The sequence below is a fragment of the Sarcophilus harrisii genome, chromosome 1 (genome assembly GCF_902635505.1).
Source record: "Sarcophilus harrisii chromosome 1, mSarHar1.11, whole genome shotgun sequence".
Lineage (NCBI taxonomy): Eukaryota > Metazoa > Chordata > Mammalia > Dasyuromorphia > Dasyuridae > Sarcophilus > Sarcophilus harrisii.
Genome location: NC_045426.1, coordinates 14363904 through 14382414, shown reverse-complemented (window position 1 = coordinate 14382414; position 18511 = coordinate 14363904). Strand labels below are relative to the sequence as shown.

At 55.2% G+C, this 18511-nt stretch overlaps 1 protein-coding gene across 1 annotated transcript in view; it reads right to left on the bottom strand.

Annotated features, from left to right (window-relative positions):
* ITGA9 (integrin subunit alpha 9) overlaps positions 1–18511 on the bottom strand; it is a 287368-nt gene that overhangs the window by 248964 nt on the left and 19893 nt on the right. The window contains exons 4-7 of the mRNA XM_031962459.1: positions 13772–13895; positions 8750–8817; positions 4263–4392; positions 318–403 (exon numbers count right to left, since the gene is read on the bottom strand). Of these exons, the coding sequence (XP_031818319.1) occupies positions 318–403; positions 4263–4392; positions 8750–8817; positions 13772–13895 (408 nt within the window). The remainder of the gene's footprint in view (positions 1–317; positions 404–4262; positions 4393–8749; positions 8818–13771; positions 13896–18511) is intronic.

Sequence of the window (18511 nt, the reverse complement as noted above, 5' to 3'; positions counted from 1 at the left end):
GCAGAAAGAGCATTAGATTTAGGGTCGGGGAGCCGGGTTCAAAACCTGCTGCATCATGGGACCTCAGGCAGATCAGCATGCCTCAGTTTGCTCATCTGTGAATCACCGATGCTGCACCAGGAGACCTCTGGGTCCCACAGAGCCCTAAGCTCTTGGACAAGAGTCATAAAGTCATTCGCCTTTGAATGACTTGAAACCATTTCAACTACGGCAGTCCCCCCCCAAGTCTCATGGTCCGGTGGCAAAGCCATGGGGGCCACAGGTCAGAGTGGAGACAACCCAGCCGTCTCCCCCTTTCTTTTTGCATGGGCCCCTACCTTTCCGATGCCTTCATCCTGAGGTGCTCCCCCTACCACTTCCGTGGAAGACGGCTGCACAAAATGACCGGCCGTCACTGCATATCCTGAAGGAGAAGGTGGGGAATAAAATAAAATTGAGAAAAAAGGGGAAAAATGAAAAATCAATCAAAACTTTTCCAAGGAATCTCCTCCTTTTCTGAACTCAAATCTCCCGCAGCAAAGCAAGGGTCCCCAAGTAGCTGCCACCACGTGGGAAGCCAGGGGAGCAGGCAGGGGCCCAGCCCAACACAGCATGAGAGAGGATTCTGAACAGGGACAAGTCAAAATAAAATGGAAAAAAAAATAAAACCAAGTATATATGGTATAAAACAAGCAGGGGCTCTGAGAAGGGCCTAAGAACAAGGCCACGGCCTGGCAGAAGGCCCAGAACTCTCTGGGATCTGTTTGTACCCAGTTGTACACCAGTTCCCCATTAGGTTATAAGCTTCTTGAGGGAAGACTGTCTCTTACTTTCTTTACATCCCAGCACAATGCCTGGCTCATATTAGGTGCTTAATAAATGCTTATTCTCTTTTGCTCTAATTCCCCCTCAAACTTCAGTTCTCCCAAAGGTCTTTCCTGGTGTCGACAATTATCAACACTTCCCCTTCAAACAGAATTACCGTATATTTATTTTAAGTATACAGTTATCCCTTCCACATTCTGGGGCATAGGGGACGGGCCAGTCTGGAAAATCCCTGTAAAAGTTTTTGGCCCTCCCTCTAGAAGTCTAAATTATTATGGTATTAAAAGATAAAACTGATCATTGCCATTAGACAACACTACACATATATTTTATGTATTTCTAAGTTTCCCAACATTTTCCGAGTTGGTGGCTGGCCAGTACAGTTCATCTGCGGCTTTTGCAAAACAACAAATTCCCATTTAATGTCTTAGGCCAATCCCTACTCAAGGTATGGAAATCGCAATTGGGAAATTCGCAGTGTGGAAGGATCACTGGACTTGCCCCAGTTACTCACCAGCACTTAGTGACGGGGTGGCGGGGACGTGCCCTAAGCCCTAAGAAATGTCCATTGTCTGTCTGACTGGCTGGCATTAGCGTATGTTATTTCATGGGCATTCTGGAGATTTGCCTGTAGGTTTCATTGACATACTGGAGGTTCTTATTGATTCATTTGCACACTGGAGATTTGCATACAGTGAGTTCTCCAAGGACAGAAAAAGTTGCTGTTTTGTCACCGTATGCTCAGCATCCGGCACAAATGCCAGATTTTATAAATGATCGCAGAACTGAACTGGACTCTCGGAAGCTAGCGATCATCAACTTTGCCTCTGAGACTGTTTCCCCTTCTGATTTCTTTCACAGCTCTTCGGAACACGTGTACTATCCATAAAAGCAAAGGATGACAACCAGAACTTAGTTGATGTTTCGCAATCCTCTCTCTCTCGTTAAATTTATCTGAATTAACAAAGTATGAGTCACTCGGCCAAAAAATTCACCATCAAGTGGTTGAGCAGCTGGCCACGAGCCTCCAGCCACCCTCAGACAACAAACGGCCGGACGCTGCGGCCGGGATATTCCTTGCGGTAAGAACGCACAGAAGGACCTGCCTGTCTCCGACAGCGATCTCTGTTCCTCCTCAAACCCTGGCATCCCCTGGTGATGGTGCCCCTGCTGGCCATGTGAGTAGCCCCTCGGAAAGCGGGAGCTGTCAGTTGAGGCCCAGCTTCTCCTAAGGAGAAATCTCAGGGACACCACAAAAGCCACAAGAGCGGGCACTGCCACGCCGTCGGGCAGCTCTCCACTGCAACACAGGAAGCGTCTCTGCCAGCAGTGGGCACTAAGCACGGGGCCCATCTTCAAAGGAAACACATTTCTTCAGCGTTTGTGCCCTGCTTCCATTAAAGCCATCTACGACCCCCTCCGATGACCTTGTCTTAAATGGAGCTTTCTAATGCACTGCTGAGTGATGATGAAAGGAGAGAAGCCTTTGATTCCCGGCCCGATCAGAAAGGACAAGCCGTGGCGGGGCAGGGGGGTCCCCAAGGGCACCCAGCCCTTTGCCCGTCATCATTCTTGAGTGGCACCTGCTGGCTCCTTTCTCATTTAGGAAGATTAAAAGGTTTGGGAAAGAAGGAAAGTCTGTGAGCAGCCCTAATTACAGCTTACATCAGGCTGCTGTCCATCAGGACCGCTCTTACTTCTTAACGTATCTATTTCCAACCAGCTTAAAGGGACTCAAACACTTGGGTTCCCTTTGAAACCCAAATAGACGCCTGGTGGAAACTGGGAGGATGCTGTGACATTATTTTTAGTGGCGAACATTTGCTGCATTTGACCATAAATATCGAGTGAGCTAAGCCTGGAACTCTGGCCCCCTGGGAGGTCTGTCTCTCCCATCACACCCTTCACACTCAGCTTTCTCTCTCCCCTGGGCCATGCCCAGAGGAGCATGGTCCCTTACTGACCACCTGGACTACTGCAAAAGTTACCAATAGTTCCCACTTCTCTACTTTTTCCTTTCTGAGCCATTCTTTATAATACTCTCCAAACAATGTCTTATGCAGAAATCTGAACACATCACTACTCTACCCAACAACCTTCAATAACTCCCTAGTGCCTGCCAAAAAAGTTCAAACTCCTTTGCCTGGCATTTAGGGACGTACACAGCCTGGTGGGCCCCTCTCTGCCCATACCACATCACCCTGCACTTTCTACACCCCAGAAAGCCGGTGTCTCTTAGACACATTTATATGCTGATGATTCTGTGGCCTCTGCTGTCTCCTCCAGTCTGGAATGTCCTCACTACCCGACTAGCCATGCTTCAAAGTCCATCCCAAATGTGGAGAAAAGCCTTCTCTGACCCTCTGGTGAGCTTTGCAGGCCTTTGTCTTGTCTCCTTCTGATGCCTTTGGGTACAATAAGGTTATCTAGTCTTGTGGACTTCCCCTTTCCTACACAGTGCAAGGTCCACACATCTTGTCTAAACTTGGTACTTCCCCCATTCTAGTCTGGCAAAGCAATCTATATAAAGGACATAAAGCTAGAAAAAGAACAAATTTTTAAAAACTAATTAAATACCAAATTAGAAATTCTTAAACTCAAAGGAGAGATTAATAAAACTGAAACTAAGAAAACTATTAAACCAATAAATAAAACTAAGAGTTGGTTTTATGAAAAAACAACAAAATAGATAAACCTTTGGTTAATTTGATTAGAAAAAGAAAAGAAAAAAACAACTCACCAGCATCAAAAATGAAAAAGGTGAACTTACCACCAATGAAAAAGAAATTAAAGCAATAATTAGGAGCTATTTTGCCTAACTGTATGGCAGCAAGTCTGATACCCAAACTAGGAAGAGCCAAAACAGACAAAGAAAACTAGTTCTTCTCAGTGGTTCAGTGATCCAAAGCAATCCCAATAGGACAGAAAACGGCAAGTGCATCCAGAAAAAGAACTATGGAGACTGAATGTAAATCAACACATGCTCTGTTTACTTCTTTTTTCTCTCTCACATGGTTTTTTCCTTCAACTCTGATTCTTCTCTTCCAACATGATTCATAAAGCAATGTGTATCAAAAATAATTTTTAAAGAAAAGGAATAAATGGATGAACAAATGAATGAACATCCCTTTTCCAAATACAATTCTATGCAATAAAAAAGTATGAATGACTACAGTAATGGCTAAGTGAGAAGATATAACAGTAGCATCCTTGTAAACTTACCTGTCTGTTTTCTTACTGAATCTCACCATGTTGATTCAGCTCTTTGACCATCTTAAAGATGGGAGTATTGAGCTAAGAAACTAATTGAATCTTCCAGAGTTGACTTAATGGGGGAGAGACTTTGGACTCGAATAGGTGCAATGGTCCTTGGAAAGCCCTAGACCCACTTTTCCCAGCAGTCCCCAGTACATATCCCACCCTCCACCTGGCCCAGGTACGTATCCCCTCCGCCTCACCTAGGTAAGTGTAGCGCCGGTTCATGATGGCCTCGTCATTCAGCTTGAAGTACATGTTGTCTGTCAGGTTCAGGACCTTGACTGTCCCTGCCCAATAAAAAGAACCCGGCGCTCCCATCACAACCAGTTCCTGTCAAAGAGAATCACAGGGAGATGAGTAAGGGGAAGCCAGCAGGAAAGGGCCCAGTCAGCCCAGCAGCCCCCTTTCGAGACCCCTCTCCAGGATGAACACGGAGCTTTGTCCTGAGCCGCATCAAAGTCCCTGAGGAGCAGAGGGGACATGGGAAACAGTGATTCAGGGGCAATTTCACAGGTGAGGAGCCTTTCCTATGGTGTACAAGTGCTCCAGGACCATTCCAAAGGAGCCAGATGGAGAGGAAAGAACGCTGCCTTTGGAGGCAGCAAGTCTGGTTCAGCTCCTGGGTTGGCAACCTGGCAAGTCCTCAGTTTCATCATTTATATGATAGGTGCTCCACCTTTGTGGTCTGGTGCTAATGAAAGCCCAGGGCAGCTCACCCACAGGAAGGTGACTCAGCCATCCCAAATGGCCAAGATTTAGCTACAGCAAGCTCCTCCAGGGACATCAGCCCCAATCGGACAGCTGAGAACACTTAGGTTAAGTGATGTGGCCACATCACAGAGCTAGTAAACATTAGAGGTGGCATTCAAACCCAGACCTTTGGGCCACTGGCTTAGGGTTGTGAGCTACATTGGAGCCCGGGAGCTGGGGGTCCTGTCCTGCCAACAAGCACTCGGAGGTCACTTCCTCGCCTTCCAAACCCAAGCAAGTCGTAAGTCCCACATTGAGGAGAAGAGAGGCAGACGGCGAGAGCCTGGGGAGTGGAGGCGGCGACAGGGGGGCATGGACGTCCCGCAGCGGGCACGGAGGCAGAGGCTCTCAGGAACAGACAGCTCCCCAGGAATGAGACAATATTTGTAAAAATGCCTGCTTGGAGCAGGGCCTGGCACACAGCAGATGCTCAATAAGTGCTTATTGCCTCCCTTTCCTCCACTTAACTGACTCAGCCTGGGGCAGACACATAAGTTTTCCCAGCTTGGGGGGAATCAGCCTTGGAGAGCCTGTGCTCTCCAGGCACAGGCTTGGAGCTGGGAATCGCCGCAGACCCCCAGAGGCAACAGGAGTCCCCCAGAGTACCAACCATTCACACTCCTACTGAGCTCAATGGTCCACCAAGCTCTCCTCCCTACACCCTTTGATGCAGGGAACACAAGCCCCCCCACAGAATTCCCAGGGGTCTGTCTCTGCTACAGGCTGGGCTAGGAAGCCCCCGAGAAGGATCTGGTCAGGGCACTAAGGAGGCAGAAATGATCTCCCCAAAAGGGTGCAAACTGTTTAAAAGGGCTGAGATGGCTGAGCGCCCTGTTTCTGTAAAACCCATCAGCCCAAAGAGGCTCAGTGACAGGGATTAAGGCAGCCGCCTTTCCTTGTGAGAGGGAGTGTGGTGCAATGGTTAGTGGGTGTCAGTTTGTGTTTCTGATCTCTGTCAGGGCCTTTATATTTTGGAAGCTCCTTGCTCCGTGGAGTTTGGAAATGGAGGCTACAGTAGCACAGCACTGATTGAAAGCACTGTTCCTGAGTTCCTCAGTTAAAACGCCCTCCCCGGAGTTGGGACATCGCTCCTTAGGTTTCTCGGTCTGTCTCTGACCTTTCCTGCCTGTGGGACAACGGGCAAGCCTCCCGGTCTGAACAATTGCAGTGGTTCTCAAACCTTTGTTCTCAGTATCTTCATGTTGTTAAAACAAAACAAAACAAAAAAAAAACCTGTTGAGGATCTGTTCAGAGTTTTTGCTCACATGGGTTATATTTATAGCTATTTCCTATATTAGAAACAAAAAATAATTTTGAACTTATAGGCCCTCTGAAAGGGTTTCAGAGACCCCAACAATTCTTTGGGCTACACTTTGAGGACCATTGAATTAGAGCCTCAGACCAAATGGCCTCGGCGTCCCACTGACTTCTCTATAATCTCATCGCCTCCTTGGGCTGCAGAGGTTGGGCCAGATGGTCACTGAGGCTCCTGTGAGAGACCCCTGCCCTTCTCTACTAGGGAAACTCTGTACTAAGCAACACGGCGCTTGGAGCCCAGAGGAGAGCAGGAAGGGACTTGAGGCCAAACAATCCAATTCACTCATTTTACAGACAGGGAAACTGAGACCCAGAGGGGCCAAGGCCGTAGGTGGCAAAGCCAGGAGCAGAACCCCAAATTCCAGCCCATGAGATGCACTCCCAGAGGCTCACAGGGCAGACCGTGTCCCAGAGGACACGCGCCTGAGAAAGTCCTCAGAAGCCCGTCTCGGAGAGGGGCAAAGGGGGAAAGAAGCAAGAGCAGGAAGGAAAGGTGGCTTCGGCTACGGTGCCCAGGGCTGAGAGAGCGTGGGAAACAGAACGGGACGGGGCACAGGCAAGCCGGCCCGAGAGTCACCACCATCATTCAGGAAGGAGGGAACTGGGGCCGAGTAGATATGAAGCTGCCGACCCGAGGCTCTGGGAGGGCCCACTCCACAGAGGAAGCCTCCGGTGACAAATGGCCGGCACCTTCCTTCCCTGGGCTTCCTCCCAAGGGCTCCCCGGCTGCAGATGCTGGAACATCCTACTCTGCGCTCGAGGCCCTGACCAGCAAGAGCTCATGACAGAGGAAGAAGCCGTGTTCAATCCAAATCAGGGTGGGGGGCTTGTCGGGAGGGACAATTGGGGTGTCCGACATCAGCAGAGTCTTCCGGGGCTTCCCCTTCTTCCTAAACACCAGAGGACCAACAATCTGCTCCTCAAAGGGACCTCGGAGGCCCACCTGGCACCTCATGTACAAATGGGGAAACTGAGGGCACTTGGGGTGCCGGGTGACAGTCCAGGATGGTGTGGACTTTAGAGGCCCCTCAAGAGAGCAAGACCCCCCCCCATCTCCCAGTTTCCAGCTCCAGCTCGGGGAGTTAAAGTCAAAGAGAAGAAGGCAGGATGATCTTGCTTTTGTCTTGGTGGATCTGGGCTCCTAGCATAATGTCACATGTACAGCAGGAACTTAATAAATACTTTCTGAATTAAACTATGCCTTGAGGTCACTGTCAGGACGCTCTCCATAACCGTCTTCTAGACTCATGGCTGCTCACGGTAACTCTAGAGGATCAATAATGGAAAATGGCTCACATACAGTAGGCACTTACTAAATGCTTTCTGAATTAAACTACACCTTGAGCTCAGGGTCTCTCCATCAACAGTTTTCTAGACTCAGCTGCTCACTGTCACTCTAGAGGAGCAATAATGGGAGAATGTCTACGGTTCCCGACCCTGGCTAGGAATGGGGGCATAAAATAAATGCTTGTTAAACAAAAACAGTACAGGTTCGCCTAACGGCTAAAATAAAAGTGAATGAAAAATGTGAGGCAAGAACGAGCTGGAACCCAGCGAGTTCCTCTCCAGGGCCCTCAGCCACGCTGGCAGGCTGACCCGGGGGAACGTGTTATGGCCTCTGGCCGGTCCTGAGGGACCGCGCCGCCCGGACCCCCAAGCTTAGCGCCAGGGGCACCTGCCACCCCCTGGAGGGAGCGGGCGGCCGGATGCCGAAGGTACGAGACCTGGGGAGCTGCCCGGCTGACCCCATTTATCCATGTTTCCTGCCCCATATAAAACAGCTGAGGTCCAAGAGAGGGAGGCAGCGAGTTCAAAGGCGCCTCTGGAACAAAGGGAAGCTCCTGGGAACCCACGGCAGCTGCCAAGCACAGGGAGGCCAGGAAGCAGCTGCCTCGGGCCAGGGGCCTGCCAAAGGGAGGGGGACGCACCCCCCTCACCCGCATCTGGGCCGCTCACCTCACGGCACCCGGCCCGTCCCCGCGAGCCATCGGCCACCGAGGTCCCCGCAGGGAGCTGCTGGGTAAGGGCTCTGGTAAGGGAGGAGACGGAGGCTGGAGGCCGCAAGGATGTCCTAAAGTGCCAGAGCCTTCAAGGTCCTGGGGGCCTCCAGGGCAACTTTATGACCCCCGGCAGAACGGTCACCATCACTTAGTGGGGAGAAAGCTGCCCGCCACGACCCAGAGGCCGGGCAGTCCAGCCGGCTGCGCCCTGACGCCTCCTCCAGTGCCCCCCCCAGGCCCGCTCCCGGGGCCCTTCCTTTGCTCCCTCCAGCAGAGCAGGGGCCGGCCCTCTTTACCCTCCTCACAGTGTCCAGTGCACAGGAAGCACCTGCTCATTGATCACTCCCGGGCCACTCCTCCACCTTTGCCAGGGCAGCCCCAGAGAAAGCAGTGAAGGACAAACTACACAACGTGGGAAGAAAGGGGACTCCCCCCCAACCCCTGCAGGACTTTCCAAACCACTGTGACCCCTCCCCTGTGGCCCAGCTGTCCTCAAGGAGCCAGACTTGGGAGGGACCACAGGCTATCGCACCTCACCCCCCACTGAACAGACTGAGGCCCCCAGACTGAAAGGAGAAGCCCCGGCCCCAGCCCAGCCCCAGGCCCCCGACACTACTCACGTTGGTGAAGAAACCCGCGATCCCGGCTTGGCACGAGCCGTGCTCCTCCCCGTACTTCTTCTTATACTCTGGAGAGAGAAGAGGGGAGAGGAAGCCATGGAGGGGTCAGTCCGGCCCTGGGCTCCTCTCCAGGGCCCCGTGAAGCCCTGGCTTACCGGCCAGAGCAGGGAAGGAGGTGCCTCGGGAGGGCTGTCCCATACCCGGAGGGCACAGCTCATGGGCACTGGGGGGGGCAGGACGGCTGGTCTCGGTCCTTTCCTCGGGTCCTTGGGAGGGTCCTGAAAGGCCCTGGCCCAAGAGCCGCAGGAGGCTTAGAGGGCCAACGGTGCAAGCCCCTCTTTATGGAAGGGTCGGGGGCCCTATGTTGTCTGCATGTGAGCTGGTGGGGGGGGGGGGACCTTATGGGACTCTGTGCCTCCCTCAGCCGCTCAGGGCTAACTCGCAGCCAACAGTAAGACTGATGGAACCAAGGAACCGGCCCCCTCCTTCAGGAGGCCCAAGCCGGTCTCACAGGGACCCCGGCTGGGGGAGAAGCAGATCTCGGCTCAGCGGGGCCTGTGACCCCCATGCCCAGGGGAGGCCTCGGGCTCAGCCTCTCCCCTGGGGGCCGGACGCCCTTTTGTCTCTTACACTTCTTCATTCTGATCTGGGCCTTCTCCTTCCCTCCATCCTGGCCTCCATAATCTGGCCATGTCCCCCGCCCCTCCTGGCCTCCCACAACTCAGCCGCCTCTGTCTCCTAAAAGTCCCCCTCAGTTTTGGGGGCCGTCACCATGGAAATGATGCTGACCCTGCTGCATCTCTGCAGGGGGGCAAGACCTGGGGGGGGGGGTCTTTGCTAGATGCTTTTTTCCCTCCACCTCAGTTCATTAATTGCCAGGTTAAGAATCCACAAAGGGGAGGGGGAGGACAGACTGGGGAAGCACCCAGAAACAGAAGCTGAAACCTTAGAGGAATTAAAAAAACCATAAACGGGGCCTAAGGGACTTGGCCTTCCTCTGGAGCCGGCCCAGCCTGCTGCCCCAGCCCCCTTGCGTCTCTGCCCACGGCGGGCACGGGCGGAGCTTTGGGGGCCACTCACCAGATCACAAAGCGAGGTGAGGTCACAGCCCCAAGGAACCCTTCCTCAGGGTGCGAAAAGGCCAGGAAGTGCCAGGGTGGAGGTGGTGGGAGAGGCGGGTGTGGTCCGTCTGCCAGGGAGGGCTTTTCCTCCACAAACAATAAGTGCCCATGTCCCCATCCCCTCTGGCAGCCCTATGCCCAGCTCCCCAGACCCCATCCCCCCCGCTGCCGTGTGCCCAGCTCCCATCCCTGCCCCTGCCAGCAGTGGAGGGCTCCCCCAGCCCGCTGTGCCCAGACCCCCCAGGGAGGGGCAGGCGAGACCATCAGATTCCCCTCCCGCCAGGAAGAGCAGCAGCAGCTGAGTGATGGCCGTCACTCATCTGCCTGACTTCTGAGAACACGGCTCGGGGACTAACTGATCCCAAGTGGGGAAGCAGCTGGAGAAAGAGCGGGGCGGCTGCAGGGCCAGGGGGGCCATCCATGGAGGCTGAGGGGGCACCGCCTCTGGCTCCGAGCTGCCGGAATAACCCCTCCCGCTGTTAACAGTCGCCGGCCCCTCTGACTCTTCCCGGGCGCCGTGACGACATGCGCAGAGAACTGCCCCAGTTGGACATTCACGGACCCCTTGCCATCTGGGGGGGCACAGTGGGGGGGTTTGGAACACGAGGTTTCCCCAGGGTGAATGCTGATGATTATCTTGGGATTTTTGAAAATAAAAAGCTTTCACCAGAAAGAAAAGAAACCTTAAAGCCGCCACCGTGGCTGTCCCGGCAGCCCCGAGGGTCACAGAGCTCTTTGCGGGCTCTCATTTGATGCCCCGTGAGAGATGGGCTGCTCTTGTGCCCATTTTACAGAACAAGAAGCTGCAGGGATGGTGCTTCCGTGACAGGCCCAGGTCACACAGTTGTGTCGGGGCTGGGTCTGCACTCAGTCCAACCCTCAGGGATGGAGGGCTGCAGGTGGGGAGGAGCGACAGGGGAAACCTAGGTTCAGTCTCCTCGGGGGGGCCCTCGTGATCACCCCGCATGGGAAGGCCATCTCGTTCCAGTTGGTGACTGTGTTCGCTGATCCCCTTCTGGACGGCATAGTCAGGAAGAGAAAGTGCAGCTGCGACACTCGTGTTACATAAGTGGCCCAAAGGAACAAGTCCCGAGGCCTGGGAGGCCGGTCTAGACTGGCCGAGAGTGAGCGGCTCACGACCCCCGTCGGCCCTGGTCGTTTGTCCCTCTGGCTTCGTCCACGGTCTGGGGGCTGTTTGCTTAACTTTCATTGCAGCTGAGGAGCAGCCACCTTGGGGTGGGGGGGGAACATGTCTTTTTTCATGCTTTTGTAATTTTAGTTTAACCAGGAAATAAAACAGCAACGAGAAAAAAATAACTTTCCAACCCTAAAATATTTCTGAATTCCCAATGAGAGTGGAAAATCCAAATCCACGATGAGTAATGGGAGCTTCCTAACCACTGGAAAGAGGCCGTTTTAAAGTGGAAAAAGTTCTGCAGGAAACACAAACTGACGGCAAAACCCGAGATCCCGTGGGCTGGCGACGTCTGCGGGAGGCCGGCTAATGCGTGCGTCAGCCTTAGTGAGAGCCCAAACCATCCACACCGGGAGGGAAAGTGGATGAAAACCACATCGTCCCAGTTATAACAGGCGGCTGCACGGGCAGCTCTGGAACCGGGCCGTCAGCACGGCTATTTGGCAGAGCACTGCCATTCCCCCAAAGCGAAGGGCAGAGGGATGGAGACGGGCAGGGCCGGGAGATGGAGGCCGTGTGATTCTGGGCAAATCATTTCACCTCCTTCAGCCTCAGTTTCCCCATCTGTAAAATGGAGGCTACAAAAGCACCTATTTCATAGGGGGCTTTTTTTGTTTTGTTTTGTTTTGTTTTCAAAATTCATCGAAAGATCATTTCCAACATTCATCCTGCAAACCTTGTGTTCCAAATTTTTCTCCCTCCTTTCCGTCTCCCCCAGACGGCAAATAATCTGATGTGTGTTAAACACGTGCAGTCCTTTGGTACGGATTTCCAGGATGATCATTTCACGTGGTTGTTGACTAACACACGTGAAGCGTTTTGCAAACTTAACGTAGATGGAAGTGCTGAGTATTATTAGAATTATTCAGTTGTAACTCCCTTAAAACAGGGACCTGCCAGGGGCCCGGAACGAGCCCTGTCACAGATGGTGACGTCCCAGGGTAACGATCCCCACACGAAAAGCAGCATGTGCAGCCAGGAAGGCCCGGCCCCAGCCCCAGGCGTGACGTCTGAGCTCGGTCACTCATCAGCCACCCAGGGTGAGCCAGCCACAGCCCCGGGGCCCCAGAGGAGAGCTGCGATAAAGCCCCCTCTGGGTCCTGCTGCCCCTTTTAAGGCGTGCTCCACGTGGGGCGGTCCCATGGGCCCCAACACCGGCCCAGGCAGGGGACGCTCTGGCCCCCTTGGTTTTATGCTTCACTCCTCGGACCCCAAGGCTCTGGCCGCTTTCCTGGTTAAAGAGCGGGCCCCTCCTGTCTCCACCATGGGCCCATCTGCTCCTTCCACAGGTCGCTCATGCTCTGAGTGGGCAGAAGCTTCTTCTCTGCCGCCAGGCTTCTGGGGGAGGCGAAACAAGCCCCCCCCAGGGGCCGCTAAGCCTCTGGATCACAAGGCCCTCAGTTCTCTTGTCCAACAACTCCTGACAAGCATCCTGCCTGGCCGGCCCCGGGTCACAGGGAGACAGCTGACAGGGGGGTGCCGGGGGCCTCTCCCCCCACAGCTGAAAACCCTGGAAAACCCCTGGAAGGAAGAGCAGAAGCCGCCTGTGGTGGGGGACGAAGCAGGCGGCACGAAGGCCATCCAGACGCTCTGGCAGCCTCGGGGGACTCCTGCCCAGCTGCAGTCTCCCCACAGGAGAGTCCCAGCTGCTGCAAAGCTCCCAGCTACCAGGGTCCCCGCCTTTCTGGCCCCCGACCCCAGGCTCTGGGATCCTCACTAGTGACTCCCAGGGAGTCAGGCAGGAGCTCTCCAAGGCTCCTTGGGGTCCAAGGGTCACCCTGGGGACCACCAAGAACTGCTGAGCATCTTCAAGGTTCTTAAAGGAGAGTCCAAGAGGGCTGTAGATGGGGAGCAGGAAAGAACCTTGAGGCCCCTGAATCCACTGCCCTCTTGTCACAGAGAAGGAAACTGAGGCAGGGGAAAAGAAAAGGACTGAACTCCCCTCCCCCCCCCCAGTGTTCTTCCTGCTCCCTTGGGCTCCCCGGGTGTCCTGAGCAAAAGAGGCTGAAGGCACATGTTGAAACAATTATTTGTGCGGAAGGGGCAAGCAGGGCTCAGGGATTCACCCAAGGTCAGAAACAAGTACCCGAGGCCAGACTGTAACTTGGGCCCTCCAGAGTCCAAGGTTGGTGCTCTAGCCACTGCACCCCCCGGCTGCCCCAAACCAGATGGTTCTTCTTCCTTCCCCATCCCCTGGGCAAGCTCTTGCCAAGCCCCCTCCAGGCCACCGGGCACCCCCTGCAGGCCACCAGGCCCCCCTCCAGGCCACTGGGCATGCTACGTGGCTGGGCCAAGCTGGGAAGTCTGGCTCCTGCCTCTCCCCCCAACTCCCTGGGGGCCCAGGGGGCCCCTCCTGGCTCTAAGGCTTGGCCCCTGGCCTAAAAAAGGGGAGTCAGAGGGGAGGCCTCGGGCCCCTACCAGCCTCCGCTCACCCCAGGACCCCTGCCCTGCCCTTCTGGGCCCCTGACTAATTATTGCCCCGGGACTGACCTCAGGCCCAGAAGAAGACAAGCCCTGCAGACGCCCCTGGGTGAGAAATGGCTCCTGGAACCAAACCAGCCCCCCTGGGTACAAAGGAGCCCCCAGTTCTCCCCAGAAAGCGCGAGGGTGAGCGCCCCCAGGACCACGTCAAGTTTGGGAAGTAGCAGCTGCTGGGAAAAGGAGCCTGGAAAGTGGAGGCTCCGAGGCCACGCCAGCAGCCCTTACCTTCATAGCAGGGGATCAGGGTTCGCCCTCTGGCCTGCAGGTTGGCCGGGATGATGTAGCAGAAGCCGTGGGGGAGGATGTGATCCGTCTCATAGTAGATGTTCTTCCAGCGATGGGCGCAGGCCTGTGGGGAGACAGGGACAGAGAGCTTCAGAGCGGCTACCCCTGAGCCAGGGCCCCTGGGCAGCGGGCCCCCAGGGTGGGGCCCCAGGAGGGTGTTATGGTTGGAGGCAATGAGAGGCAGAGGGGCCGGCCAGGCTCCCCGCCTCCACACACAAACACACACACACACACACACACACACACACACACACACACACACACACAGACCCCCCCCCCATGAGCTCAATCGGTCCCCAGGCCCCTTCCAGTGGGCACTGCCAGGACCCCAGAGATACCGAAGGGGGAGATCTCGAGCGCTAACTAACCCAGCCTCTCCTTCCAGGCCCTGCAGGGGCCACAGAACCAGCCAGTCGGGGCCACAAGGCCCGGTTGGAACCAGCAGGTCCATGGTCAGCCATGTGAGCCACCCCCCATCTGGGGGTTCCTGAAGTCCCAGGGTAAGCCTGCTTGAGCACTCACTGCACTGGGCTTATGTTCCCGAGGTCCGCCCCGCACCCGGCCCGGCTCTCTGCCCGAGGCCTCGCCCATCCCCACGCCATGAAAAGATGGACGACAGACAAGAGAGATCTGGTGCCACACGGAACACCGGACAGAACCGTAACCCAGACATCAGGGACCACTCCCCAATACAAGCCAGGGGAAGTGAAGCCGGCTGGGCGGTCAGAAGGCCCCAGGCCTCGGTCTCCCTGCCCCCCCCCCCGGTGAGGGTCCGCCCCCCCCGCCCCAGCCCCTTGTGCCACGCTATGATTCCTGCTTCTGGGCTCTGGTCCACGTGGCGGCCGCTCGGGCCGCTCCGACGCCCTTGGGCAAGGAGGGTTTGGGGCAAGGGCAAGTCTGCGAAGCTGTGACGCCTCAGCACTCCGACACTGGCAAGAGGTCCGGACTGAAGAAGGTCTGTGGGCTTTGGCGACAAGGGAAGGCCGGGGGTCAGGGGTCAGTAAAAGATTCTGCATTTTCCCAAACACGGCCCAGCCCTTGCTCTTCCTCCTTGTCCATTCAAAGTCCTGCTCACACATGAAGGGGATGCTGGTAAATGTTTAACAACCAGCCTGGGGTGGGAGGGGGGAGCGTAAGCGCAGCAGACTGAAGTTTAATCCGAATCACGCTCCAGAGGCTGATCAACAGAAACTAAACCAAGACCCGCTTCATAGCATTTGTCAGCTTCCAGGGGGGAACGAACGCTCGCCCCAAAAACCGGCCGGGTCCTGCCGCCTGCTCCTAGGAATGAGGAGCCCCCAGAGAAGAGTAAGTAACATTAGGGGCTGTACGGCCGGCAGAGAACCCAGACTGGTCATGTGGGATCGAAGGGGGGCGGCCGGGGTGGGAAGAGAGGAAGAAGGGCTGCCAGCACATGGGAGGACTCTCTGAGCTTCTGGGAATGCACAGTAATGTAAGTCCCAGTCCAGGCAAGCGTGTCCAGCTCCATCTAAAACGCTGGTGGGACTGCCCGAAAGCTGGAGAGCTTGTGAGCATTTGGGTGTATTTATTCTGTGGTAAGAATAGCTCACAATATTTTACACATGACATATATATATATATATATTTAAAATCTCATGAGTGTATAAATACATGTATGGGTACATATGTTCACGTTTTGTATATGTTGTAAAAACTCGATCTTCTCTAGAGTCCTGCAAGAGAAGCCTCCATTTTATGGATAAGGAAACTGAGTCCGAAAGGCTGCATGTCTTGTCCGGGGTCACCGAGATGCTGAGCATCTGACCTTGGAGCTGCGTTCTGACTTTCCTGACGCTAACCCCTGGGCTGCCCCGAGTCCTGTTTCTAATTGCGCTTTTTCTCACTCGTTGCCAACATGCACCCTCAGAGGGCAGAGGCTTCCACGCTCCGTCTGTGTCCCGGGGCCCGGCACAGAGGAGACATTCGGTCCAAGCGAGGTGGCTGGGGTTAAAGCAAGGAAGCTGGCCCGGGGTCCACCTTCTCCCAGGAGCTCCTCACTCCTCCACAGCCGCCGACATTCACGTGGTTGCTTTTACGGGCTTTGTTGTCCCCGTGTTGTGAACGGCTTCCTTCCTCCCATTCTGACGGGTCGGTGCCAAAATAGCCTCTTATCAAAGAGCCGAAAACACCCTGAAGATCGATGGGGAACCATGAAAATGCGTCACTGGACAAATGGCCGCTCCCGGCCTTGGAGCAAAGGCTCATGTCCTCGATCTGGTCCCACCTTGGGGGCTTCTGGGACCACGATGGCGTTCTTCAATAAATCAGACGCTGAGAGTCTGGGGGCATGGAGACCCCGCACCCAGACCCTCCGCCACCGTCTCCGAGCTGTCGCCGGACCAAGGGCGCTGCTGATGGCATTTTGAGACTCCTGGGAAGGAACCCCCTTAATTACTCGTTTCTTTAGGCAAGAGCGGGCTCGCCGCAGTGCGGTGTTGGGCAGCTGGGCGGCACAGTGGCTGGGGCTCAGACACGTCCTGGCTGCGTGGCCCTGGGCAACTTTACCCTGCTTGCCTCAGTTTCCTCCTCTGTAAAACTAGCTGGAGAAGGGAATGGCAAAACCACAGCAGTACCTTTGCCCAAAAAACCCAAGTGGGGTCAAGAAGAGTTGGACGTGGCTGAAAAACGACTCAATAATATAATAATAATAAGTGTTCACACGGCAGATTTTTACACTTCGAGTACCGGGAACAATCTATTCCAGAAAGGACAGACCAAGATTAGGGAGCGGCCAAGATTTCCAATTCCAGTCCTAATGCTGAGGTGACCTTCGGCCCCTGCCGTGAGGTCAGCAGTCGGAGTCAGAGGAAGGACGACAAAAAGAACCATTCTCTAAATACATCTGGTGGAGAGAAAAGCTAGAATGTCCTTCACCGAGAAAAGACAAGTTTCTCAGTCTCCATCTTCACACTCCCTGACCTTTTTTCTGGGTGTTGTTCCCCTCCCCCCCAAAAAAAAACATCCTAGAACGGCTCTTCCTAGCACTAATTGCTCCATTAATCTTTCCAAAAAGCCCCTTGGGTGGAAAAGGAGGCCCAGGGAAGGCTCACAGGAAGGACATCCGCCCTCCCCGGACCGGCAGCCCGACTGGGCCAAGCCCTGAAGACAGGAGGCCGCAGGAAGGAACGAGAGGGAGTTACCAAGCAGCGAGCCGGCGCCGGCCCGGTTTCCAGGCCCAGACGAGTCTTTGCTTAGAGCTGACAAGGGGAGAAAGACAAGAACTCTCTCCTGGCAAACCCTCCCCTGCTCTTTCAGAGCCAAGGGAATCATCTCTAGTGACCCGGAACCTCCCAGCTCCATTCCAGCTACCACGGGAGCGGCCCTGTCGTAGGCATGGGCGGCCCCATCCTAGGTGTGGGGGCGGCCTGGGTGCAAGGGCAGCTCTGTCCTAAGCGGCCCTGTCCTAGGTGCGGTGGCAGCCCTGTCCTAGGTGTGGGGGAGGCCCTGAGTGCAGGGGCAGCCCTGTCTTTGGTGCGGGGGAGGCCCTGTACTAGGTGGCCCTGTCCTAGGTGACCCTGTCCTAGGTGGCCCTAGCCTAGGTGGCCCTGTCCTAGGCGCGGTGGCAGTTCCGTCCTAGGTGTGGGGGCAGTGACCAGTTTGTGCTTCCTGGATACCAGCTCTCTCTTCACCAGGGAGAACAGCACAAGGGAAGCCTGGCTATCGGTCACTGAAAAAGCCAGTGACCAAAGGAGGGCAAGGACATGGCCCCCGGCTTAAGTGGGGTCACCTTCCAAGGCCACAAGATTCTCCTGTCATCCGGCTGGGCTCCAGACCCCAAAGCAGAGAGGGGGAGCAGGAAGCCGGAGGACCACTGCCCAGGCCCGGAGAGGCAGCATCTGAGAAAATGTCCATGGACGGGCGGCCACACCACGGGAGCTCTCCTTGCAGGGCCTAACAAGCAGCAGCTCGAGGAAGGGCCGGCTTTTAGATCTGTGTCCTCCTTCCTCCTCCATATTAAGACAAACTCTCTGTTTGGAGCTTTCAAGGGCAGAGGAACCCTCACCCTTCCCTCAGTTGCCCTCAGCTAGAACACAGGCTCCCAGTTACATCCTCTACCCTCCCAGTCTAGAGAGTTCATCCCCCAGGTGAGTCCTCTGCCCTCCCAGTCTGGGTCAGTGCATCCCCCATGTCTGGCTCTGCCCTCAACAAGCCCTTTAATAATGCTGTTTACCCTCCTTTGGCCCCCTGGGAGTCTCTTGACAGGAAGCCGGACCAACACTAGCTTATCAGTGCCTCCCTGGCAACCCTGGCATTCAGTGGGTCAAGCATTTAGTAAACACCTACTGTGTGCCAGCAGGTGCTGGGGATGCAAAAGGAAGTGACCTCTCCCCTCCAAGCACAAGCTTGAAGACGCCCTTCCCTGCCCCTTGTTTGGGGGGTTCTCCCTCAGACTGGAGCCTCCTGGAGGGGGGGCACCAATTCACCCCCCCCAGAGACTCAACACTTATCCAGGTGCCCCCTGCGCAGTAATGGAGATAACGGTGCAGGTGAGCCCCTACCTACAGGGGGGCCCCGTGGCTGCCCACAAATACCCCCATGATCCTGCTGCTCCCTGGCCAGTAAGCCCCGAGCACCCAGTCGGCAGCAACTAATGGAACGACGGCTTTACATGGCTCTCTGGCTTGCCCAAAGCCCTTCCCACAGTCATTCACTTTAGGC